General features: G+C 35.9%; 1 protein-coding gene across 6 annotated transcripts in view; it reads left to right on the forward strand.

The window, feature by feature from the left end:
- The window catches only part of Myo9a (myosin IXA), a 173112-nt gene that overhangs the window by 135478 nt on the left and 11082 nt on the right, over positions 1-26552 (forward strand). For 4 of the 6 annotated variants that reach the window (XM_029481618.1, XM_029481617.1, XM_029481620.1 and 1 more), the window contains 12 exons: positions 1358-1581; positions 1982-2098; positions 2415-2603; positions 4712-4759; positions 9472-9583; positions 12008-12069; positions 14965-15157; positions 16370-16498; positions 17209-17314; positions 18634-18765; positions 19417-19540; positions 21332-21385. In XM_029481618.1, the coding sequence (XP_029337478.1) occupies positions 1358-1581; positions 1982-2098; positions 2415-2603; positions 4712-4759; positions 9472-9583; positions 12008-12069; positions 14965-15157; positions 16370-16498; positions 17209-17314; positions 18634-18765; positions 19417-19540; positions 21332-21385 (1490 nt within the window). The remainder of the gene's footprint in view (positions 1-1357; positions 1582-1981; positions 2099-2414; positions 2604-4711; positions 4760-9471; positions 9584-12007; positions 12070-14964; positions 15158-16369; positions 16499-17208; positions 17315-18633; positions 18766-19416; positions 19541-21331; positions 21386-26552) is intronic. The other 2 variants (XM_021171284.2, XM_021171287.2) reach the window with 1 other exon arrangement.

The following is a 26552-nucleotide window of genomic DNA, read 5'->3' on the forward strand; positions in this document are numbered from 1 at the left end:
TAAAAAAAAAAAAGTGGTGCTTTTCTCTGTAATATACATTACCTGGCCAGTTCCCTTTTAATGCAGTCTGGGTCCCTAGCTTATGGAATGGTAACTACCTATATTTATTTATTTAATAGTGGTCCTCCTACTCAACCTAATCTCAACAATCCCTCCCAGTCATGCTCAGAGATTGTCTCCAAAGTTATTTTAAATCCTGTCAAGTTCACAATATCAACTGTCACATCTACTGCACATTAATGTCTTGTATTTCATAAGGTAGCCATTCTTTTAACTTTTAAAATGTATCACTCAAGAGAAGCAATTAGCACTTGAAAAAAATGGTAGAGATGAAATTAACCCCTCAATTTGTATATTGTGGCTTTGTTCTGGTCAACTAACCAACTGCTATGATAAAAAAAAAAATTCTGTGGTTATCTAATCCTAATCTAACTATGAGATTGGAAAAACTTAATGTTCCCCATTGTATTACTCAAATGTTCATTTTCTTAATATCTTCTCAAATTGACAATGATCATTCTAAATTTATCATTTTCAGTAATTATAGTCTAATATAATTTCCAAAAAAGAGTGATAAGGTTCATTACTTGAAAATATACATTTTAAGCAGATATAAGCAGATATAAGGACCTTCATAAAAATTAGGATTACGGCTTTTTTATTTTTGTTTGAATAAAAATCTAGTAATGTAGCCTTTGTTTTTAATGCTAAACTGAGATTACAGCTTATTGAATAAAATTCTAAGAAGGATAATGACTTTGTAAAAGGAAGTAACTACTTAGTAAGTTAAAATGAAGTCGGTTTATATCAGTATTCTCCTCAGGCTTCAGATAGGGCTTTGCAAGTCTAATCTAGTTCTGTTCTAAATTTTAATGGTTTACATAGAATAAAATTCTATGTAAACAAATATAAAACATTGTACTTTTCTCTGTAATATATACTACCTGTTTACTCCCCAAATTCTATGAGAATTAAGACAGTTATAAGGAATATGTGTAAGAAAACACTAAATAAAATACTAGAGCAAAAGCAATCCAGGTGTGCTACTTGACTCCCTAACAAGTTTGTTAACTATCAACAGACAATATCGCTGATATGTTCATGGTTGTACACTACAGTAAAAATTGTACTTATCAAATTCTCCTTTTTGGTTGGTTAGACTTACATATAACTGGACATTCTTTCAAACAAGTGTAACAGAGTTGCAACTAAATGAGCAGTATAATATTGCTAGTTGTTGCTTATTCTTCTTGTTCATTTTTGGGACTGACGTTTTTACAATAAGGTTGGAGATCTTCAATTTTTTTTTTAATAAGTATATCTTTTTACTTATTACTTACCCTATTTTGAATTGTAGAGTTAACTCAGTACCACCCAACACCTCCTTTGAGTCCAGAACTGCCTGGGAGTTGTCGAAAAGAGTTCAAAGAGAATAAGGAACCTTCTCCAAAGGCAAAGCGCAAGAGAGGTGTAAAAATCAGCAGTGTGGCCTTGGACTCTATGCACTGGCAAAATGACTCTGTCCAAATCATAGCAAGTGCCAGTGATTTAAAAAGTATGGATGAGTTTCTTCTGAAAAAGGTACAGTTTGCTTGCTGAGATTTGATTAAAGAATATTTATTATAGGATATGCTGTTACAGTAAGATAGGCTAAAACTTCTTCAGTAATTCAAGCAATGGGTTTGTTATCAAAAGCTCATATAGTAGGACACTCAAAGTGAGACAGGATTTTAGCCACCTCTATGATTTCCTAAGTATCCAGTATGAAGGTGAGGCTGTAGCTGTTCTGTCAACTGTAGTGTCAAAATGTTAGAACAGAAGTTAGATGTGATAAAGTGCACTGCCTTTTTCTTAGGTCCTGTAATGTCCAGTGGCTTGTACTTTTAGAATACTCATTGCTTAAGAGACATTTCAGCCATTGCATTTGTATCTTTTTGATGAGTAATTGTGTATAACAACCTTTTCTGTGGTTGGTCCCTAGATGAATGACCTAGATAATGAAGACAGCAAGAAGGATACATTAGTGGATGTTGTATTTAAAAAAGCCCTGAAAGAATTTCGGCAGAATATTTTCAGCTCTTATTCATCTGCATTGGCGGTAAGCTTAGGCCATGTTAGGAGATAAGAGTATAACATGGTTTGTAGTTTTAATAATCTATAAAGCCAGACTCAAGGGAACATTTTTTAGGACTTAATTATTGTATTACTTCAACTGTTAGGTCTTTTACTGATACTTAATAGGTTTATCCTGCCTATACTTTATACTATGATGGGCTTTTGCAAATGCTAGATAATGCCTTGAGTTGGCTCATTATAAGCTATATTAAGATTGTAATCTATATTCCCCAGTACAAGTTGAATTAGTCTTTAAAGAATATTTCCATAAAACTTAACAGTTTTTTTCTTCTCCTTAGATGGATGATGGGAAAAGCATCCGCTATAAAGACCTGTATGCGCTATTTGAACAGATTCTGGAAAAAACCATGAGATTGGAGCAACGTGATTGGAATGAATCTCCAGTGAGAGTTTGGGTTAACACTTTTAAGGTGTTTTTAGATGAATACATGAATGAATTCAAGACTTTGGATAGCACAGCCCAAAAGGTAATTTGAGTGAGAATTATAGAAGTACTAAATAAATTATGAATTCTTTGTAAGGATTCTGTTTAGGAAACATTTTTTTAAAATTAGTATTAGTGTATTTTACTTGTGCAAAGTAGGTTTCATTATGATATTTCTACATCTTTACAATGTATTTTTTTAAATTTATTTTTCTATTAGGTATTTTCCTCGTTTACATTTTCAATGCTATCCCAAAAGTCCCCCATACCCACCCCCCCNNCCCCNACCCACCCACTCCCCCTTTTTGGCCCTGGGGTTCCCCTGTACTGGGGCATATAAAGTTTGCAAGTCCAATNNGCCTCTCTTTCCAGTGATGGCCGACTAGGCCATCTTTTGATACATATGCAGCTAGAGACAAGAGCTCCGGGGTACTGGTTAGTTCATATTGTTGTTCCACCTATAGGGTTGCAGTTCCCTTTAGCTCCTTGGGTAATTTCTCTAGCTCCTCCATTGGGGGCCGTGTGGTCCATCCAATAGCTGACTGTGATCATCCACTTCTGTATTTGCTAGGCCCCGGCATAGTCTCACAAGAGACGGCTATATCTGGGTCCTTTCAGCAAAATCTTGCTAGTGTACAATGTATTTTTGATTATGCTGTTCATGGTGACACATTCCAGTAGTCAAAATACTGTAGAGGATGTGGTAGGAGGGTCATAGTTCAACACCAGCCTAGACTGTGACTGAGAGTTAAAACAGTGTATTTCAGGAAAATATCACAGAGACCATACCAGTTTGTCATTAATTTAGATCCTCTAAACTCTGTTCTAATAATTTTTCCATGTATTTTTTCTGAACTTGCTTCATTGGACATGTCCTTCACCATTAATACATAAATTGACTTCTGAAAAATAATGGTTAAAGGTCAAATGAATTATATATCACTTAGCTTTTACCTAAGAACCTACAAATTAGATCTCTCTTGAATTAGTTTTTGGGAAAAATGTGTTTTCGGGGAAATATAAACATCAGCAATCTTAACCTTCACTTTTTGGTTAAGAGCTGGGAATTTTACTGCTTGATATTTAATTTAATTTTGCTTTAAAGCTATCAAACATTTTGTAGTTGGGTAGGAGTTAGGAACACAGTTCACTTACTGAAGTGCTTGACAAATATTTATAAAGCCCAGCTCTGAGTATCATATAAAATGTGGTGATCCACATCATCATCATCCCAGCACTCTGGAAGGAGAGGCAGAATGATCAGTTCAGGCTCATCCTTGGCAACACAGTGAGTTTGAGGCCAGTCTGGAAAACAACATATACTTTTAACTTGAGTGTGGAGGCACATACTTTTAATCGCATCAATCTGGAGAATAAAGACAGGAGGATAGAGTGGTTAAAGACAGCCTGTTTTATATAGAGAAATTCTAACTTAAAAAAAAAAAAAACTAAACAAAAATGCGTATGTGTTTTAAAGAAAGAGACATCTGAGACAGCTGTCTAAACAAGGATATCAGTATATTTGTTTTCATTACTAGAGTTTTCATTACTACCTTATTATTTGTTCAAGAATGTCTTAATATTGATTATGCTTTTATTTTTACTTATTCTAGCTGATGAATTAAAATTTTAAACCATTTCAAATCATTTTCAAGTAAACAAGTTATGTTGTAGGTATCAGGCTTATGTTTTATGCAGATGATTCTTACTAGATTTATACTGCTGCTTATAAATTGATGGTTGTTAAAGGTAGGTTTGAGCTGTTCTGTTCTGTGTCATCAGGAGATGCCATCTGTCTACGGAATGTTTCCATGTTCCAAGTGGCCCCCCTTTATGTCTGTAGTATATAGCAAGCCTTTATAGGTGACCATAATTTGAATAATGCTTAAAATGTCTAATTATAGTGTTTCATTTAGAACTGACATTTAAAAGGTAATCAGTCTCTAAAAAGTTCATCCATTCTTCTGACTTTATTAGCACTTCATTTTACCAAACTTAAAATATTTTCTCAGATTTACTTCAGCTCTGCACAGTTCCTCTTGAAGAATAAAGAACTTTTTATTATCTGTTGAAGCTGTTCAAACATTTTCAAAGAAGAGAATATGTTAGTCTTTGTAATCTTAAATTATGTTTCTCCTTACCTCCTTCCAGGTGCTTAAAACAGAAAGAAAGAAAAGGAGGAAAAAGGAAACCGATTTGGTAAGTTACACCATTGGTATAATACTTTCTAGCTCAGTAGGTTGAAGCAGATCTTTTGTTCCCATGGATAGATTTAGTAGTAAGTTTACCAGATCCCAGGGCATACTCACATGCCTTTAACAAAGTTAGAATGACAGTGGACCTGAAATATCATGAACACATACTTTCAAAGTAGTTTTCTAAAATGGAATTTCTCAAAATAGTGTAAATAACTGTTTCTAACATGTTTACTATTTCTATAGTTTAGCTCTTTATGAACATCTCATGAAAATGGAATTGTATAATTCCTTGGTTTTGCTTATGGTTTCTTACCATGATGTTCTTGAGATTCATCCATAATGTTGTATCAGTAGTCAGCTACATTGAGTATTCAGTAGAATTACATATCACTTTGTGGTAGATTATGCTGAGGACCCATGCTAGGTCATTATTCTGTCACTGAGTTGTAGCCCTAACCTTTTCCTTCACAATTAATTTACTGTTTGATGGGATTTGGGATTGGTTTATGGATATATGCTATGATTTGTCTTTTGTATAATCATCTTCGAGGTATAATTTTGGATCATATGATTTTAAGTTTAGCTAAAATTTCAGAGTCTACTAACATGTTTTCCAAATAAGAAATGCTACCTACAATGCTGATAGAGTTCTAATCTCAACATTTTTACCATCCTACGTTACTGTGTATCTTTTTGTTGCAGACATTCTTTTGGTTGTATAACCCTACTGTGATTTTAATTTCTATTTCCCTCATGTCTAATGATGTTTAACCTTTTTTCATGTGTCTAATAGTTATTTATACTTCATCTATGGGATATTCAGCACTTACTTATTTTTAAGTTGTTTTTCCTGATTTAGTTATAACCTTAATATATTAGAATGGTGCTGAGAAAGCTGGTGTGCTACATGTGAAGAATGAAACTATATTCTTATCTCTGTCTACATAAAGGTCAACTCCAGATGAATCAAAGACCTTAGCATTATGCCTGATACTTATTGAGAATAAAGTTGAGACAACATTTCAAGATGTGGGCATGTGTAAGGACTTTGCACAGGAGAAAAAAAAAGATCAACAATTGACAGAATCTTGTGAAATTGAAAAGTTTCTGTGTTGCAAGAAAACAAATATCCCAGACAAAAAGTGTTCTGGACATAGAGTTCTCAGAAGAAATTCAAATGAGCAATAGATATTGTTGAAAGCATCAACATCCTTAGCCATCAGGAGAATGTATACTGTAACTACTCAGATACTCCATATTACCCCTGTCAGAATATCAATCAGGAAATACACACACACACACACACACACACACACACACACACGCACATTTGTAAGCTACTGCTTTGTAGCTAATTTAAGAAACAATCTTTCAATAAAGTAAAATTGAAGAGCAGATGGACACACTGTTCAATTTTTGATAAAACCTTTGGAACTAGTATCACTCTGACACTAAAACCACATAAGGACACAGCAAGAGTGAAAGTGTAGATCAGTCACTATTCTTGATGAACACAGACACAAAAATTCTCAATAAAACACTTGCAAAAAGAATTTGAGGACTTAGTAAGACCATGCACAATGAACAGATACAAGGATAGTTTGGCATATGCAAATCAATAAATGCAATAAAATTCCTAAATATATTTAAGGACCCAGATTAGATTGTATCAGTAGATACAGAAAAGGTTTTTGGTAAAGTTCAACACCCCTTCATGATAAAAGCCTTAAAGAAACTGGAAACAAAAGATACCTCAACATGATAATTGGAAACTATGATCAACTGAGCACCAACATTATATTAAATAGGGAAAACCCTGAAAGCATTTCCTCTAAATCCAGGAACAAAACAATCATGCCTATTTTCTACTCTTATTCCATGCAGTATTCAGAATCTTAGAGCAGTAAGACAAGGGGATAAAAATAAAAGGAATACAAAAAACAAAAGTCAGAAGAATATCCCAACATGATTCTATACTCAGAAAACCTTAAAAACCTCTACCAAAAGTTCCTGCTATATGTGGTATTAACATAAAATAGTTTTTAGTACCAGTAATGAACTTGCTAAGAAAAAAATCCTACTATTACTAGCTTAAAAAAAAAAAAAAACCTAAAAAACAAAACAAGAACACAAAATAGAACTTACCAAGGAGGAAGATACTTGAACATAGAAAAAGATCTCCCATGCTTATGGATTGATAGAGTTAACATTTTGAAAAAGACTGTATTACCAAAACTCATCTCCACATTCAATGCAGTTTACTTCAGAATTCTAACAACTTACTTATTTTTAGAACTAGAAAAAAAAGAAAGACTAAAATTTGATTGAACACACAAAATACCTCAAAAGTCAGAGCAATTCTAAGAAGAAAGAACAGTGCTGGAGTTATTGCAATACTTGGGCTCAAACTGAGCTACGGAGCTACAGTAACAAAACTAACATGGAAGGGAGGATGGGATAGGGAGTTTCTAGAGGGGAAACCAGGAAAGGGGATAACATTTGAAATGTAAATAAATAAAATATCAATAAGGTTTTTTAAAAAGAAAAAAAGAATAAATATTAAAAAATGTGATGAAACTATTTAACCAAAACTTTATCCTGAATAATTTTTGAGTTCATGATACTATATATAAGGTTATAGAAATAATTATTATCAATTTAATGCATTTCATTGTCAATATTATAAAAACAAAGATTTAAACACATTGAAACAATTTTATTTAGTTTATTAAAATTGATTACATTGGCATTTTAAAAAAAGATTTTAAAAATGGAGTTGCACAAAACTCAAACACTATCCAACACACACACAAAAATCATCATAAATGAAGACAAAGGGGGACCTGCCAACTATACATCTGATATATTACTCAGTAAATTACTTCAAAAATTAAAAACCAAAACAAGATACTTGCAAATTAATAGTCAACTGAAATTTGTCAACCAAAAAAAGGAAAAAAAAAGAGGAAAGATTTTAAAAGGTTAGCACACGAAAAATATTCAACAACCTTAGTCATCAGGGAAATACAGATTAAAACTACTTTGAGATTCTACTTCAACCCATTTCGAATGACTGTCATTAAGTGAGGATATGTGCAAAGAGGAGGACCCCTTGTATACTTCTTGTGGAAATGTAAACTGGTACAGCCATGATGGAAATCAGTATGGTAGTTCCTCAAAAGGAACTAGCCATGTCTTCGTTTGGGTTTAATTGCTATAAAGAGACACCATGACCATGGCAAGTCTTATAAAGAAGAACATTTAATTGGAGCTGGCTTACAGTTTCAGAGGTTTAGTCTATTATCTTCATGCCAGGGAACAGTGGTCTGCAGGCAGACCTGGTGTTGGAAAAGAAGCTAAGAGTTCTATGTCTTAATCCACAGGCAGCAGAAAGAGACTGTGCCACACTGGGCATAGCTTGAACAAAGGAAATCTCAAAGCCTGCCTCCAGAGTGACATACTTCCTCCAACAGGGCCACACCTCCTAATAAGTGCCATTTGTTATGGGTCAAGCATTCAAACACATGAGTCTGTGGGGGCTGTATGTTTTCAAATCACTACAGCATATAATCTGGCTGTGCCTGTTTTGGGTGTATAATCAAAAGATTTAATCTGGCATACCACAGAGATACTTGTCCAGCCATGATTATAATGATTCACAATTTTGAGATATGAAGTCAGTTACTTGTTCAGCAAACAGATACTAATGGTAAAGAAAATGCTACATATACATCATGAAATTTTATATGATTGAAAAGAATGGGATTGTGACACTTGCAGTCAGATGGATGAAACTGCCATACTAAGTGAAATAAGTGGGTCTGAAACCAATACCACAGGTTTTATCTCATGTAGCCTATAGATGTAAATTTTTATATGTGTAAATATATATGTACAACATGAAAGTAGAAACTGAATTGTGAGAATGAAGTTCAAAATTGGGAGTAACAAGAGAAGGTTATGTGTGTGTCGTGAAAGCAATAATGGGAACTAGTTCAGTGGAAGGAAAGCAGCAAGAACAGTAAGCGTGCAAACAAAAACAAGGATACACCAGGCATGGGGGATGGCCTTTAATCCTAGCACTTGGGTGACACAGAAAAGTAGGTCTCAGAGTTCAAGGTCAGCCTGGTCTACACAGGGGTTTCCAAGTCAACCAGGGCTACATAGTAAGGCTCTGTCTCAGACAAATAAACAAAGATATCTATGTATTGATAATGTCACAACCATTTTCTTTTTAATGGTAAGCAAAAAAGTTGATTAGGAGAAAGAAAAAACATAAAAATTATTTATGTTAATACATAATGTGCTTATTTTTTCAACTTTAATTTCTAAATAGCAGTAGGTATAACTCATAAAAACAGAAGTCTTTTCAGGTCATGGTTGATTTTTCAATAATGTAAAACATTCCTGGAAGTGAAAAACAACATTTTAGAACTGCTGCTTTCAATTTACCTTGCAAGTGAGTCATAGACAGCCATCTTACACTTATTGAATTGCGTTGTTTTTGATACTGATAATATCTACATTGTTAGCTAAATTTAGGACAGACTATATTTTGTTTTCATTATTTCTTGGAGGATCATAATTCTCTACCTGGAATAGATACCCAGTGAAGTCTTAGCAAGAGGTTCGAGCACTTCCCATTTACCAACCATATTAGGGAAGCACTTACTTCATTGGCTATAGTATAAATAGTAAAATTTCTTCATTCAGGTGGAAGAGCACAATGGCCACATCTTTAAGGCCACCCAGTATAGCATCCCTACATACTGTGAATACTGTTCTTCCTTGATATGGATAATGGACAGAGCCTCTGTTTGCAAATGTAAGTATTAGACATCTTTGAGGGAAAGCTTTCATTGTCCTCTCTTGTGTTCACTTGTCTGCAAAACTAGTACCATGAACATGTTAAGTTCTGTACCCACTTAGAATAATAGTTAAGGTCTCTTGAGCTATAATTGCAGTACTTCTTGGTGCTTGAGCAGCTGAATTTTGGAAAACACTTTGCTAGCTAACCCTTTATGAATTTAACACAATGATTTATACCCTTGTTTTAATGCAGTCTTTCAAATGAATGAAGGTTTATGCCACCCTGGAAGTTGCTCTGGGCAGGCTGTCATGACTGCCTGAAATGTCTTCAATGATTCCTCCCTATGGTTCCAGTGCAAATTTACTATCTTCTTTTTAATGGTGCTAAAACTCTATAGCAACCAAGGTCTTTTTGTCCATACCTATTTGTCCCTTGCCTGACCAAACTGAATATGTATTTAATTCGTTTTCAAGTTATATTTATAAAATTTGCTAAATGTAGCCAGCAATAACCACACTACATGAATGCTGTATTCTCTTGAAATTTCTTCTACCATATTACTTAGCCCTTTAATTCAGCCTCACTCAGATTTTCAGAACCTAGTTCAATGTAGATAGTTTTTTTGCCAAAAATATAAATGACCTCTAGTCCAACTCTCTATAGGGTCATTGTTTACACGTAGAACATATGAGCCTGGCTCTCCACTGTCTCCATCCTTATTAGCAGTCTGGCTTTCCAGCCTCCTTCCACAACATCCCATCAAGGTCTGTTTGCAGCCTCTGGGACTTGGCTTTTCTACCCTGAAGCTCCAGACTTTCCCATAGCCCTCTCCCAAATCAGTCTCAAAGGCTTAAAATGACTTTGTCAAGTTTACTCAAGACAACAACCCCACTTCTCTGGTACCCGTTTTCTGTATTAATTTTGTGTTGGTGTCTGATAGAAATGACTTACGGAAAGGAACATTTGTGTTGGCTCATGTCTTCAGAGATTTTAGTCCTTCATACACAGTGGGCTGTGGTAGAGGCAAACCAAAAAGCAAAGATTCTGACCCACATGAGGGGCAAGATGTACCCTTCAAATGCCCACACCTCTAGTGACCTACTTCAACCAGTGAGTTTCCACTGTGTAAGGATTCAACGGGCTTCCCAAGATGGTGCCACTAGATGGTGAATAAACATTTAAATAGTAATCCTGTGGAGATTTCAGATTCAAATTTGAATGAAGCAAGAACTTCCTTTATTTTTCTTATCAGTGGTCTTAAAAGTTATACTATTGATAATGGGAAATAGTCTGAAATGTACCTAATTCAAACACTGGTTTTAGGCTAGGCAGTGGTTCTCAACTTTCCTAATGCTGTGACCCTTTAATACAGTTCTTCATGTTATGGTGACCCCCAACCACAAAATGACTTTTGGTGCTACTTCATAACTGTAATTTCAGTACTGTTAGGAATCGTACTGTAAGTATCTGATATGCGAACCCCAAAGGGTTGAGACCCACAGGTCTCAACCTTGCTTTTTTATGGCCAATGTGGATTTAGATTGATTCTTAAAGAATTGTTTTTTATGACTGTATGACCTCACCATTATAATAGCATGGCCTCTATTACTTGATCTAGCTTTGAAAACATAAAAGATTAGGAGTTTAAGAAAGAATATTTTTTGTTAGTTTTCAAGAACTGATAGAGCAGATTGACAGAAGTGACCTTGTTCTCAGCACCCCTCTGTGTAAATGTCTTGTTCTCACCATCTGTCTGGGTACCTTGTTACTGGGCACTCTTTGTTTTGTTTGTTTGTTGTTGTTTTGTCTTTATGTAGTCCTGGCTGGCCTCAATCTCTCAGAGATCTGCCTACCTTTTCCTCCCAAGCCTAAAAATTATTTTTGCTCTGAACTTTTTTTTAAACTTATGTTCCCTACTATAACTAATACTCTGCTTATATTATTTTATCTAAGAATTCTATTCTGGTCCTTCAGGGATAATAAATAACCCTCTTCTATTTTTTTCAATATACTGCCAATTTTAGTTTATTTCTGTAAGCATTTCTTGACAATAATCCCTTCTTTGCCTATAGTTATAATTCTTAATTGGGATTTCTGGGACTTTAACAGGTTTTAGAGCACCTGGGAGGACATACATACTACTTTGTGAATCAAACTATAAAGATAGATAAATAACCTGTTGGAATTGAGTGTGGGGGTAGGAGACATGAGTGCAGTAGCAAGACAGGCACCCTAGAAAGAAGAGAAAGCTTGTTCATTGACACTGACTGAAAGTGATAGGCAAGTTTTCAACATTTCCCTTAACAGAGTTTAGCATTTACAAAATGTGTTTAATTACCTTAAAACAGGGTCAGCCTCAAAAATCTAAGTTGTGAACTTGGTAAGTCCTTGCCATTGATTTGCACACTAAAATTGCTGTATGCTTAACCTGTTTTCCAGTGTGTAAGTATGCTTGCCATAAGAAGTGCTGCCTAAAAACCACAGCCAAGTGTTCTAAGAAGGTAAGGCATTACTTACTGCCTCTTAGTACCTTAGTAGTACACAGTATGTCTGCAAATTTTTTTTTCATACGGAAAGTAATTGGGGCTTCTTTAGTAGCTTTATAATACAGTGTTTTTCAAACTTCATGACCTCAAACAACATTGAGAAGTATGTTTTATGTCACAATCCAATATACATGTATGGAGATGTATGGATATAACTGAATTAATTTTCTTGAAACCTTTAATCTTGACTTTTATTTAAGCTCCTAAGTTGATGAGTTAAGCATTCATAAATTCTTCTGAGGAATTTTCTTTGATGTTCACTATTAACATTTAACCATGAACAACAGCGTATACTAAAAGAGCTGGTATTTTCAAATACCTAGTTGTATTTGTGTATGTAAGCCTAAAAAGTACTAAATATATTACTTCAAGGAAACAACCTTTTTGATGGTTTTGATTTTGGTTTTTTTGAGACAGGGTCTTTCTATTATGTATCACTGGCTGTCTTAGAACTCACAATGTAGACCAGACCTGCTTTGAACTCACAGGATCCTCCTGCCTCTGCCTCTGGCATGCCAGGATTAAAAGCATGAGCCACCACGCCAGACTATTTTTTAAAAAGTTGTTAGTGACTGATAATGGGAAGGCCCAGCTCTCCTTGGGCGTGGCTAACCCTGGGCAGGTAGTCTCCTGAGTTTTGTAAGAAAGCAGGCTGAGGAAGCCATGAGAAAAACAAGCCAGTAAGCAGTGTTCCTCCATTACTTCTGCCTCAGATCCTGCCTGGAGTTCTTGCCATAACTTCCTTTGATGGTGGACTGTGATGTAGAAGTTTAGACAAAATAAACCCTTCCCCACTAGTTTCTTTGGTCATGGTGTTTTATCACAGCAATAGAAACCTAAAAAAGAAAACCACCACCAAACAGTATTCTGTGTACAAATCTTACATACCAAAGTCAGAGATGATGATTGAAGTTTCAGCAATCTCTTAGAACTATAGATGGTGGGAAAGACTTCCCTACTGTCAAGATTTGAACCACTGTGGTTTGTTTGTTCATTAGAGGAATAAGCCTAAATTTAGAAATATTTCATTTCAGGACTTTTTTATTTTAACTTCCAAGCTATTTAACATAGATGGCTAAGAAGCTAATTAGAATAGGATTTTCCAGAGTCTCCATGCTGAGAAGAGAAAAGAGAATTTAAAATTTTAAGATTAGTAATGACAGACTCTCACTGAGAGCTATGTCTAGAGATACACCCTATGAATGGGAGTGAGTCATTGATAGACTGAGCTTAACAAACTTACCAGTTAGTTTTGAGGTGGTCCTTAATTAGATTATGGTGTTTTTTTTGTTTTGTTTTGTTTTGTTTTTTTTAACATTACTTACTTATTGTGTGGGTGGGTATAGCCTATTTCACATGCTGTTACACACATGAGGAAGTCAGAGAACAATTTGCATGCGCCAGTCCTAGTTCAACTCAGGTTCAATTTAGCAAGTATCTTTCCCCTGTGCTCTCTTGCAAGCCCTAAGAATATGTAGAGTTTTGGTGCATGTTTGTTTCGGGTCACTTGGGTTCAAACCTGACTGCACTTCAAGTTGTTGTTTAGTAGCCTCAACTGTTTTCTAGTTTTTCTTTCACAGTTTTCAGCTATTAACTTTTTGATGCTGTAGGAAGATCATCTTTTAATATGTTAAGTCTAAGTATGTATGATGCATGTATCGTATTAATAGGGAAACTTTGGTTGATGTGTATTTTTGCTTAAATCATTTCAGTAACATTATTATATTTTTTCTTTAATAAATTATTATTTGCTCCATACCAGGTTTTACCATGCCATATATTCTTAGAAACAAAGTAGAATATAATAGTTTATTGCAAAAGTTTAGCCAAGTTGATGTAGTAAAAGTACTAACGTTTAATATGCATCCTTTAAATGTTCTAAATATTCTGCCTAGTAGTTGTATTAGAGATGTTATTTGATACTAGTTTCAACATCCTTCAAATTAAATTTGGAGTTAATTCTCTGAGAATTAACTGCTAACGTACAAAATGTATAGATAACAGAAAACTGACTCTTATCGTGGCAGTTTAAAATTCTCCAGTAGTGTCTCTTAGCTGTCAGAATAAAATCCAAGTGCACTTGATAGCCTTTACCTAGCTTTTCATTCATTCTTAGTTTATGACTTAGTATCACAGATTCCCAGGGCTCTGTGTTTCCTCAGCCTCTCTTGCTTTCTTAGATAACATCTGCTTCCTAACATCAGATCTTTTTTGAGGTCCTTAGTTGCTATTTTGGTGGTGGTGGTGGTTTTGGGTGGTTGGTTTTAATTTGGGTTTGGTTTTTATGAGATAGGGTATCATTTATCTCAGACTGGCCTGGAACTCTGTATAGCCTAGGATGAAGCGGAACTTCTGATTCTCCTGCTTGCTTCTCTCAAGTGCTGGGGATCAAACACAAGGCTGCAAGCAAGCTAAGCCAGTACTCTGCCAACCAAGCTACTGCCCAGCCCAGACTTTCCTGTTTTATAATCTGTGTTTTTATAATTGCCTAGTAAATCTGTCATTCTACTTATTTCCACATGCTAATGTTGTATCTTACCATTATTTTTAGGGGAAATGCTCTCACTTACTTTTGTTTCCCTGGTACCTAGATCATAATGACAAATGTATCGATTTAGATAAGAAATCAAAATCAATTCAAGGCCTTAAGTATCACCAACAATGCACATACTTCACTTGTGTCTATACTAGCTAGCCACTGAAAATGTCTGAGAATAGTAAGGGAGATGTCATGTAAAGGATGTGTTGAAGGGGGAGAAAATTCATATGGGAGACTAGTCTTGATACTGTTAGACAAGCAGTTCTATAGTATATGAATGCATTTAGAAACAAAATTTGTCTTTCATTTAGTATGATCCAGAGCTGTCATCTCGGCAATTTGGGGTTGAGCTGTCCCGTTTGACTAGTGAAGACCGAGCTGTTCCCTTAGTGGTAGAGAAGCTCATAAACTATATTGAAATGCATGGACTTTATACTGAAGGTATTTACCGAAAGTCTGGTTCAACTAATAAAATCAAGGAGCTTCGACAAGGTCTAGATACAGGTAAGATAGTATGCCCTGAATCAAGATGTAACACTTATTTTAAAAGTTATTTCAGTTTTATCCACTGCTTCTCTAAATGTAGGGCCAGAACATTTTGGGGTATTTCTTTGCCATTTTTGAGTCTTTGGCTGTATTTAGTAAATTCAGCAAACATGTACCAACAGTATCAATTATAGAAAGTTTGTTAGGTACTTGAAAAAGATCTTAATCTATTTAACAGACTAATTAGATCCTGATATCCTTAATTTATGGGGAAGAAAATGTAGGTTCAAGGAAATTAATAGAATGTTGATGCAAGGTAACAAAGATTCTTAGAAACAGTTTTGAGAACTCAGAGACATCATTTATCTGCATTTAAAGTTAAGGAATCAAACTGACAAAGGAATTCATCTAACTGCTTATCACCAACCAGTGAGAACAATTTAATCCTGTGTTCTCTGAATCCATACTTTAAAGTGCTTACTGTTAAGTCTTCAGTGTCCTGACCACAGACAGGATTCTTTGTAATAAATAGTCCTACTGCCCATGTACATTGAGGACTTGTTTACGAGTGTACAGCTTAGTCCCAGGGTATATACAAGGGCTTGCCTTTGGTTTCATTAACCAAATATATTCTTTATCATTGTTAAAAGAAAATAGTTCTTTTAAAACCAAACTTCCATACACAAGTTGTCTTTGTGTGACTAAGAACTCCAGTGGCCTGATAAAACTTGATAAATTCTGACTGAGAGAACTTTGTATACGATAGTTTGGGGCATTTTTCAGGTTTGGCTCACTCTTGAACTGTGCAACATCAAAACAGGATGTAGATGTTTTCATCACATTTTCCTGCCTTCTCATCTGTAAGAATGACTTAACGTCAGCCTTGCATTTAGTCCCCTTAGACTTCTGATGCATTGGTACTCAAGAGTGTGGTACGTAGTCCAATCTACAAGACAGGGACAAAAATCAAAAGCAAGCAAATAGACAATTCTGCAAGCAGTTTGATCCTTCATGAAACTTGATCTTTACATTTGTGTTCACAAACACAGACACCAAAATTATTCCTTCATGGTTAGAAGTGGCAATTCCAAGCATGGAATGAAATTGTAGAAAGTATACATTGTTTAATTAAGAAATATGAAGGCTTCGTTTAGTAGGTTTATTTTGTGAAGCATATTGCTTAAATCTTTTGCATGTTTGCTTTGTTACCTAACTTTTGTCTCTAAATAGATGCTGAAAGTGTAAACCTAGATGACTATAACATACATGTCATTGCAAGTGTATTCAAACAATGGCTTCGTGATTTGCCCAATCCACTCATGACTTTTGAACTCTATGAAGAATTCCTTCGAGCTATGGGTAAGCACAAGCTTCTTGGATTTAAAGGAAAGGCCTATACTTGATAAAGCCATGCCATGTGTTGTGTTCACTATTAAGGCCTCCTATAGTAGATTAGCCTTTATGGGTCCTAAATTACGCTGTGACAGTTAATACAAAACTGCAGTGTATTATTACCTATTCAAATGTTGACTTTTCTGTAGACTCTTCTAAAAGTTTCTGAATAAGCCACTTTGTTGCTTCTTGTAAGTAACTGAAAGATGTAGGTATCAAAACAGTAAAATATCAAGTAGGAGATTTTAGGGTAGGTCAGAAAATTCATTCAGTTGCAAATCTAAGCAAGAACTGTGTTGGAAGCTCTCTTGTTTGTTTTCTACCAGATGTGCTCTGTGCTTTAGCTGTGTAGTATATTGGTAAAAGTTTGTGTAGAGGTATTTAGGACCTGAGGATTTATTATTATATAGAACAGTTGGTTAATTTTTAATGAGACACTAGTCTGTCACATAACAACTAAAATACTAGAACACCTGTGTCCTTGCTATCGTCAAGGGCTGCTGGAGAACAAACTCAACTTTGGGAATTCAAATACAGGGAGCCAATAGCTTAGAACCATGGTTCTGCCTCCCCAAGCTGGAGCCATCGTTCTCTGCTGCAGAGTTTCCATCAGGAAGGAGATACAGCATGTAACAGGGATATTCAGTGTAATTTGCTATTTTTACCATTTTTCTTAGGCCTTCAGGAAAGAAAGGAGACAATCCGTGGTGTGTACTCTGTAATTGATCAGCTCTCCCGAACTCATCTCAACACACTGGAACGCCTTATCTTTCATCTAGTTAGGTAACAAGACAGGTTCTCACTATGTATCTCTGGCTGTCTTGGAACTCACTATCTAGATCAGTCTGAACTTAAACTCATAGCTATCTTTCTGCCTCTACTTCTCAAGTGCTGGGATTAAAGGCATGTACCAATATACCTGTTCCAATATGTCTTTTGGGGGTTATGGTCAGGATTCCATTTAAATGAAGAACTTGAATATGTAAAGACTGTGTCTTGCCTAGGAATGTAGTTTAGCAGTGGAATACTTACCTAACATGCACAAAGCCCTTGCTTTGGTCTTTACTATGCTTACAAAACAACACCTCTCACCTCCAATGAAACCCCTTTCTGCCGTAAATGGGGGTGGGGGTGTTAAGATTCCTTCAAGCAGAAATCTGCTCAATTGAGTACTGTTAGAGTAATGCATAAAGCAGTTCAGACCTCATGGTGGCAGGAAGTAACAGCCATTTTGACATTTGAACTAGAAGAGTTTTTGTCTCCGAACATAACCTACTTCGTGAGAACTGGGTTCAGATTATACTCAGGAATTGACTGACTAGAGGCTTCAGGAATAGATATCTTTCCCTGTGTAAATATTTGAAGTGGTTGGGACTACAGCCTTCTTTCTGGTCAGATGTGGGGTATGTTTGCAAATGCCTTAAAATATCTACTCTAGGGGTTAGAGAGATGGTTCAGAGGTGAATAGCATTGACTGCTTTTCCAGAGAACATGGATTCAATTACAGGTCCCCACACAGTAGGTCACAGCTATCAGTAACTCCAGTTCCGGGGATCTGACAATGTCACACAGACATACATGCAGGCAAAACACCAATGCACATAAAATAAATCGTTTTTTGTCTTAGTCAGGGTTTCTATTCCTGCACAAACATCATGACCAAGAAGCAAGTTGGGGAGAAAAGGGTTTATTCGGCTTACACTTCCATACTGCTGTTCATCACCAAAGGAAGTCAGGACTGGAACTCAAGCAGGTCAGGAAGCAGGAACTGATGCAGAAGTCATAGAGGGATGTTCTTTCCTGGCTTGCTACTCCTGGCTTGGATCTCATGGAGATCCAACTGTAGCTTCTCAACTGAAGCTCCTTTCTCTGTGATAACTCCAGCTGTGTCAAGTTGACACAGAACTAGCCAGTACAACCACACAACTCTGCATTTGCAGACATGTTATGATGTTGGGCTCTAGGGAAGTCTACAGTGTCTTCCTTAAGCTTAGGTGGTTATCTATGCAGTACTATGGGGTTGATGGCATATTGTCCTCTCTTCCTACTATTATGTTATTTTATCCTCTTTTCACTTGTGTTGGTTTTGCTTTATTCCTTAGGATTGCTCTACAGGAAGACACTAATCGAATGTCTGCTAATGCTTTGGCCATTGTGTTTGCACCTTGCATTCTCCGTTGCCCTGACACTACTGACCCACTACAAAGTGTACAAGATATCAGTAAGACTACCACGTAAGGCCAGCCCCATTCATCTCTATAGGATCTTAGTTGATGTAGTCTATTTTATCCAAATATCAAACACAATAAATGACTTCATAAGTTCCAGTGCATTTAAGCAGATTATTGGTTATTCTAAGACTTGTTTCAATTTAGGACTACTTACAGTTTTTAAATGGATTTCTCTTTTGTCAAGTTCTTCCCTCCACCCCCCACCCCCACCCCACACCCCACCCCCACGCCCCACAGTCTAATCGTGATCTCATCAGTCAGTCTCTGCTCAGTCTCTTTGGTTGTAATAGTTCAGTATTCCCGTATTTCACCCTCAACTTTTTTCTTTAATATCTGTTTTTTTCTCAATCTGCAGCAGGAACTTTTGGAAAACATAAGGGCTTGAGTCCATCCCCTAGATTCATTAATTAATTTATTAATTGATCTGGGATTATAGCCTGAGTGTTAGGATTTGTAATTATTTTCAGTTGGTTTCTAAAATACAGACACAGTTGTCAACCACCATTCTGAATTTTTTCGGAGCTCATAAAATAAAGGATGCTTCCTTCATCCCAAAACTGTCTAGGACACCTAGTTACAAAGTAGTCTAGAGATACAACACTTCATTTGATTTACTTCTGCTTGTAACAGTTTTTTTTTTTTTCTATCTTCCAGATGTGTGGAGCTGATAGTGGTAGAACAAATGAATAAATATAAGGCTCGTCTCAAAGACATCAGTAGCCTGGAATTTGCTGAAAATAAAGCAAAGACCAGACTGTCACTGATTCGTAGATCAATGGTAAGATGCAGAATATGGAGCACAGTGAAAAGGTGGGAGAGGGGCTTCTTGTGACTTCTTTTTAAGTAATGTTTATGACATATGGGTAATGCACAGAGGAGCTTCTCAGAAGGAATACAGGTGCTATGAATATCTGATGATCTTTAAATTATTTTAGCTATGTGTATAGAGGACATTTAATGTGCAGAATTTTAAAATATTTTGAAAAAACATTGGTGGCTTATAATCTTCCCTGCTTACCTTACCCATTCATGACATGAAAACTTAACTTTATCTTAACTTTTTCTCTACATCCTTCCATTATCTTTTCCTACTCTGAGCCATATCATTTTGGTGGTTCTTCCAAGATTCCTGATAGTAGAGAACTTAATCATTTGGAGTTTAATATAAACTAAAGCATTTGATTCATACAGAAGCAGAATTCCATTTAAGAGTCTTCTATGATCAAATAAAGATTTTATTTAGGATTTGTTGTTGGTTTTTGAGATGAGCCTACCAAGTGATAATTTCTTTTTTCACTTACTGACTTTTGTATTTAGTGTCTTCTGTTGAAACTAGTGACCAGTAATTATGTAGATAACTCTAGTTACCATTAACTAAGAATCAGGATCTGTGGTTCTGGTAAATAACTGATGGATTAAAGTTTAACCTTTACCTACTTGTTACTCCTCCTTTCAGTAAGATAACATTATCACAACAGCCACATATTTCAGATTCCCAGCAAATCTCTCAAAACACCAGCTTCCCAGTTTTCTTACTCATATTTTCTAGAGCCCAGAAGTACTTCTTCCATGCCATTATAATCTGTATTTAGACTGATGCTGAAATGACTCTGCTTCATCCTTTTCTATTTAAGCTTCCTTGCACAAAACAGATGTTCCACAGAGGTGTATTGATAGGGTTAGTGGATGATCTCTAGAAACAAACATAAGCATAACCTTTCCCAGGCGTTAAATAAAGTTCATTGTCTTAGTTAGGATTCCCATTTCTATGATTTAAAAACAAAAAACAAAACACACACACACACAGAAACATGACCAAATTGATGGGGGAAGGGTATATTCCAGCTTAGATTTTTCTAGTCCATTATCCTACGAAGTCAGGGGAGAAACCTAAAGGCAAAAACTAAAAAAGAGACTATGGGATAAGTGCTACTTACAGGCTTGCCCCTTATGGCTTGCTCAGCCTGCTTTGTTATACAGCCCAGGACTACCTACACAGGGGTAATAATAGCCACAAGAACTGGGCCCTTTCACACAGTCATCAATCCCAAGAAATGTACCACAGGCTCGCCCACAGACCAAGCTGATGAAAGGGCATTTTTCTCAGTAGAGATTTTGTCTTTGAATTACTCTGGCTTGTGTCAGGCTGACATAAAACTAGCCACACAGTCATCATAGGATACTATCTAACTCTCTTTCCAAGACTTTAAAAATGAAAATACCACTTAAAAGTGAAACTTGGGCATAAGGTGTTGCATAAGTTGGTAGAGTGCTTGTCTTTAAGACAAGGTTGATCCCTGAGACTGAACAAATAGAAACACATTTTCTCTGGGAAGAATTTGAGCTCAGTCAGAGGTTTAATTTTTTAGTACACTCCTAGGAGGGAGAAGAGCTTCTTTACTGCAGAACTTTATTCCAAAGCAAGTGGGAAAGCTGTGGATCCCCTCCTCCTCAGTACTGCAGAAATGGATGCATTCATTCCACTGAACGATTTAGCCTTCTCTTTAATGGAGCAATGACATGTACGTGCTAACCTTCTGCTTTCCTTTTCATGTCCTTCCTAATCCAGAAACCTGTACTAATTGCAGTTAGATTTATGAGCATTACCCGCAGTTCAGTCTCGGTATGTATTAATATTGCAATATGTCACAGTCACTTCACACCATTGTGTCTCATTCATCCAGGAATTGTTCTGCTCTGTCAGTCATCTGTGCCTGTCTGCCTTACATGTTCAAACTTTGTTCAGGGCCCACTTTTTGGTCAGCCTTCACTTACCTTTTTCTTAATCTCTTTCTTTAGGTCCTTCACTTTCCTTTCTTGTGTTATACAGGTGAACAGTGTTCATTTGAAATACACTGTTTTTCCTTCCCAGATAATCCTTCTTTAGAGTTTCTGTTTTGGTTGAATCTTTAAAGAGGGTGGGGTCAAAGATACTGAGGTATCAAGTTCATTCTGCTCTATGAGCTGCATTCCTAGCAAATCTACTTTATTATTTGAAATACCTGTTATGATTTTCAGTATCTATCATGAATAATGCTTATATATCTGCTTATAACTGACTCTGGAGGTATCTTCTAAGATGTAGACATAAGGCTCTTAAATACGTGTTTAAAAGACAGGATTCTGTTTTTTATTGCCTCTTTATAAACAGTGTTTATACAAAGGAGAAAATTAAAGGTAGAAAGCTAAAACACCAAGCTATGTGGAAACTAATTTTAGAATACCTGTCTGTGTGTACTTGTTGATCTATAAATACAGATACCAATTCTATCATAAAGTTGCCCTTTCCCATGGAATATCAACCTAGCAACATGTTAGGATTACATTTCTTCCCAATGCTTCTGTCTCCTTTAAGATGAAGTACACTTTATATATTCAAATTTCAGTCATAACCTTGATATTCTGTATTCTTCTACTTCCTTAGAGACTATATCTTTAACTGGAGAGTTGTAGGGTAAACTTCCTTTCAGGGTAGACTAGACTTTTATCTAGAATTGTAGGATAAACAGAATTCTACATGCCGTTCCAGTGTTGGGTTGGAAGTTCAGTTTGACTGTTTGACACTACTGTTCTGTTGGTAGTCTAACTGAAGATGAGTGGTAGCCCCAAATTCACTCTCCTGACAGTCAGACCAGACCTGTCATCTCCCTTACATTGTTAGTACCATTTCAGGCAGTACTCCTCAACCTTCCTAATGCTGTAACTCTTTAATACAGTTCATGTTGTGGTGACCCTAACCATAAAACTATTTTGTTGCTGCTTCATAACTGTAATTTTGCTATTAAGAATCATAATGTAATATTTTTGGATATTGAGGCTTGTTAAAGGGGTTGAGATTCAGCATCTTCTGTCTAAATTTTGACTGATTACATTGATGTGGTATGGGAACCTGTCAGGACAGTTACACGTTTCCCAAAACTCTGTTTCTTAGAAAGCTTAAAGTGTTATTGCTGACAAAAACAAAAAACAACAAACCTCACTTGAAATAATGGGTTCTTTTTAAATGGGGTCAAACAAAATCTATGCAACATACTTAAATATGAATAGTTATACTTGGTCAAATATCCCAGTGTTTGAAGATAAAAGCAACTGAGTTGTTCATCTGTTACTCAGGTCATTGTACAAACACTGTTTACTAGGACAACCCTAGCATGGTGCACTTCTCACTTTCATCATACACAAGTAAAACAACCTAGCCCTTAAGGGTTAATCATGATATGATTCAACTGATGAGCGAAACTAATTTTTACCTGTGAATACATGGTATTAAAGACTATGAAGGATAGTCATACTAGTAGTACAGTTTTGTACCGTCACCTTGATCATGTAGAGGTGTCGACAATTTGTTTTCACCCACTATTGCTTTTAACTAATTAATGTAAATGTTAATAAGTGGAATGGCATCTTAGCACTATTATAAAAGCAGTGTCTACATTGTAGATCCTTTGGGAATGCTTCCATACCTCTACTGGAAACCTGGGAACTGTGTTTAGAACCAGTATTCCAAAGCTAGAAATATAGCTTGGTGGTAGACTACTTGCCTTGATCATGCTTGAGGCCCAAGTTTCAAGTCTCAGCTGTAGGTGGGAAGAGTACCATGGCTGGTTTCCTCTACTACACAGAAAGTCTGAAGATATATGCAAGCATACAGTGGCTATATTTAAAGTCTTTATTAACTTGCATTATAGTTATAGGTGTTGGGATAAAACTTTTGAATCAGCCTCAAAACCTACTACAGTAGGTAGCTCATTCCTCAATATCATACAAAGCATGGACTTTATGGAAGACTACCATGCAAGGCTGATAGAAAAACCTTACTTTCTACAAAAGAAGATCCCTTATAGTCTAAGAATTCAGTTCTTTCCTGTTTTTGTGGCTCAATGAATGGCAATAGTGATCTGTTATCTTCTTTTACCTTCCTTGTTTGGGGTAAATTTTCTGTTAAGATTCTAAGATTTGTGCTTCCAGCTAGTTATGTATAGTTCTATCTGTATGTTACTTACACAGTTCTTCCTTTTGATAAATTCAACCCACAGAAAAACTGCCCACTACGTGTACTTTCTTTGATCATCAGAAAGTATCATAACTCCTCATGTGGGAAGCGTCTTCCTACATACTCAAAATCCATATTTCATCATCATTCTTCAACTATATAGGCTTATATTGATTGACAATATTGAGTTTATATCATGTGATCTGTCTCACTATTCCTTCCTGTGTCCTTTGTCATTATGAACTTTAGGAGACTCTTCACAGGCCATAACCATTTTAACACTGTAGTATGCTTTGTATTCATCTTCATTGTTACCTACTTAAATCTTAAGGAAAAATTGAACTGTTAGGTAAACTTTCAAAAGGTATTTTTACTTAGGATCCTTAGCATTAAAGTATTTGACCCACGGTGTTTTTGTTAGTTTTAGAAACCAACTATGGGATAGCCTTGTAGCATTCTAACCCAGATCTGTTTGTCAGAGCTCTCTGTTTCTGAAATTTTTTTTTCCCACTGCATAGTTTAGGCAGCTTTGACTCGAGTCCTCTTTCCTGAGTCTCCCGAGTACAGTAGGTACTATCAATATAAGATGGTCAAAATCAAAACGGTGTACTAGAAAACAGCCCAGGCAGCTAATGACTATTTCAGCAAATACTCTTGCTTTCTTTGTTGTTTGCCACCAAAATTGGTATCCTTGAGCTCAGTGCTGTTTTGTTTTTGAGTCACATATGAATGAAGTTGTCTAATATGGATTATTTTGTATCTGATGTTAACTTTATGTGTGTAAGACTTATCCATAGCATGCCTAGTTGTGGCTTCTCAGCTTACTCTTGTTGCTGTCTCCTGCTCCAGAATGTACATGCCACAGTTTACTCAGTGTACTGTTTATGGGCAGTAGGCTTTTGTTTGGGGGAATAGGCAATATGTGTGCATTTTTGTTAGGGTATATACATACCTAAGGGTAGAATTTCTGAGTCATGGGATATATCTTTAACAATTTCCAAAATGGCTGAACTACAATTATCAGTGTACAGGAATTTCTGAATGGTTAGCCACCTCCCCAATGCTTACATTGCCATATATCATATATATACTGTTAGTCATTATAAAATGCATGACACTTCTTAAATTTGGACTTCTGTTCATTTTCTCTAATGTGCACAAATAGGTTTAGCCTTCAGATACTTTGTTTTCTGAACATGCTAAACGCACTTTTCTGTTTTTCTATACTTGCTTGGGTGGTTTAATTTTTTTTCCTAATTCTTTCTGAACCCTGCATATAATCTTTTGATCAGTTATTTCTGTTGCAAGCATCTTGCATTCTGTAGTTGATTTTTCTACTCTCTCAAAAGTGTCTTTCAAGCCAGGCATGGTAGCATATGCAAGCAGTTCTAGCACTAAGTAGAGGCTGAGGCTAAATGATCACCAGATGAAGCCTGGCTTTCAAAAACTTTGATTACAAGTTTCTACCTCAAAAAAAAAAAAAAGGTAAAGTAAGTAAATGAAACTGTCTTGATGGACAAAGGTTAATATTAGTAATTAGTACATTAGTAATTTAGTAATGTAGTTTTATTGCTACTTGATGTAGTTTTAGGAATTTTTCTTACTAAGGTTGTAATCATTTTTATCTTCTCAAAGCTTCATTATTTTGTCTCTATGTCTGGTCTGTTTTAAGGTGCCTCATTTTGACTAACATACTGACAGTGCTAATTACTCTACTTTATCTAGCTTTTAAAAGTTGTTGTATTGTGTGTGTCGTATATAAGAGGCATTGATATGCTATAGCATGTATATGGAAGTCAGAGGACTTTGGGGAGTCTCTTCTCTCCTGGAACTTTGTTTTGAGACAGGGTCTTTCCTGTTTCTGTCATGTTGCTTACTCCAGACTAGCTTCCCAACAATTCTGTCTCTGCCTCTTACCTCACTAGAAGTATGCTGGAATTCTAGATGCAAGCTACTACATCTGGCGTTTTAATGTGAGTTTTGGGGTCAAACTCAAGTTGTGAACTTGTATAGCAAATGCTGAGCCACCTCACTGACCCATTTACTTCAATTTTTTAATCAACTGGTTTAAAGAGTCACCCTCTCTTCTTTAGTTTCTATTACTGCTTGTGACTCATATTGTCATACAAAGTATGAAGTCACCTTCACAAAAAACCCTGGGTTTTTTGTTTGTGTGTTTGTTTTTGGAGATTGCACTGTGTAAATTGCTTTGTAGAAATTTGATGTTTCAGCAGTATTGATTTTCCCACCCATGAACATAATCTCTCCATATATATCATTAGTTATTTTAAGTGTTTTATTCTATATGTTGAGATCTTATTTTTAACTTTAGTTATTATCATGTAACATTTTAAAATATCAGTTTTATTTTAAAGTTTTAGTTTTTGTTGCTTGTTGCATAAAATACCCAGTTTACTTTGGTGTAATTATCTAACAAGTAGTGACTTTGCTGAAGTCACCTTTTCTAATAATTGTTCTGAGTATACCTTTGGGTTTCCTAGCTGTAGATTTTTAAAATACAGTTTTATTTGTCCTTTTAAGGTCCTTGAACCTCCTCTTTGTTTTTCTAAAGAAACTAGAACCTTCAGTACAGTGTTGATTGAAACTGTGGTAGTAGGACCCAGATATAGCTGTCTCTTGTGAGACTATGCCGGGGCCTAGCAAACACAGAAGTGGATGCTCACAGTCAGCTATTGGGTGGATCACAGGGCCCCCAATGGAGGAGCTAGAGAAAGTACCCAAGGAGCTAAAGGGATCTGCAACCCCATAGGTAGAACAACATTATGAACTAACCAGT

This window comes from Mus caroli, chromosome 9, assembly GCF_900094665.2.
Source record: "Mus caroli chromosome 9, CAROLI_EIJ_v1.1, whole genome shotgun sequence".
Classification (NCBI taxonomy): Eukaryota; Metazoa; Chordata; class Mammalia; order Rodentia; family Muridae; genus Mus; species Mus caroli.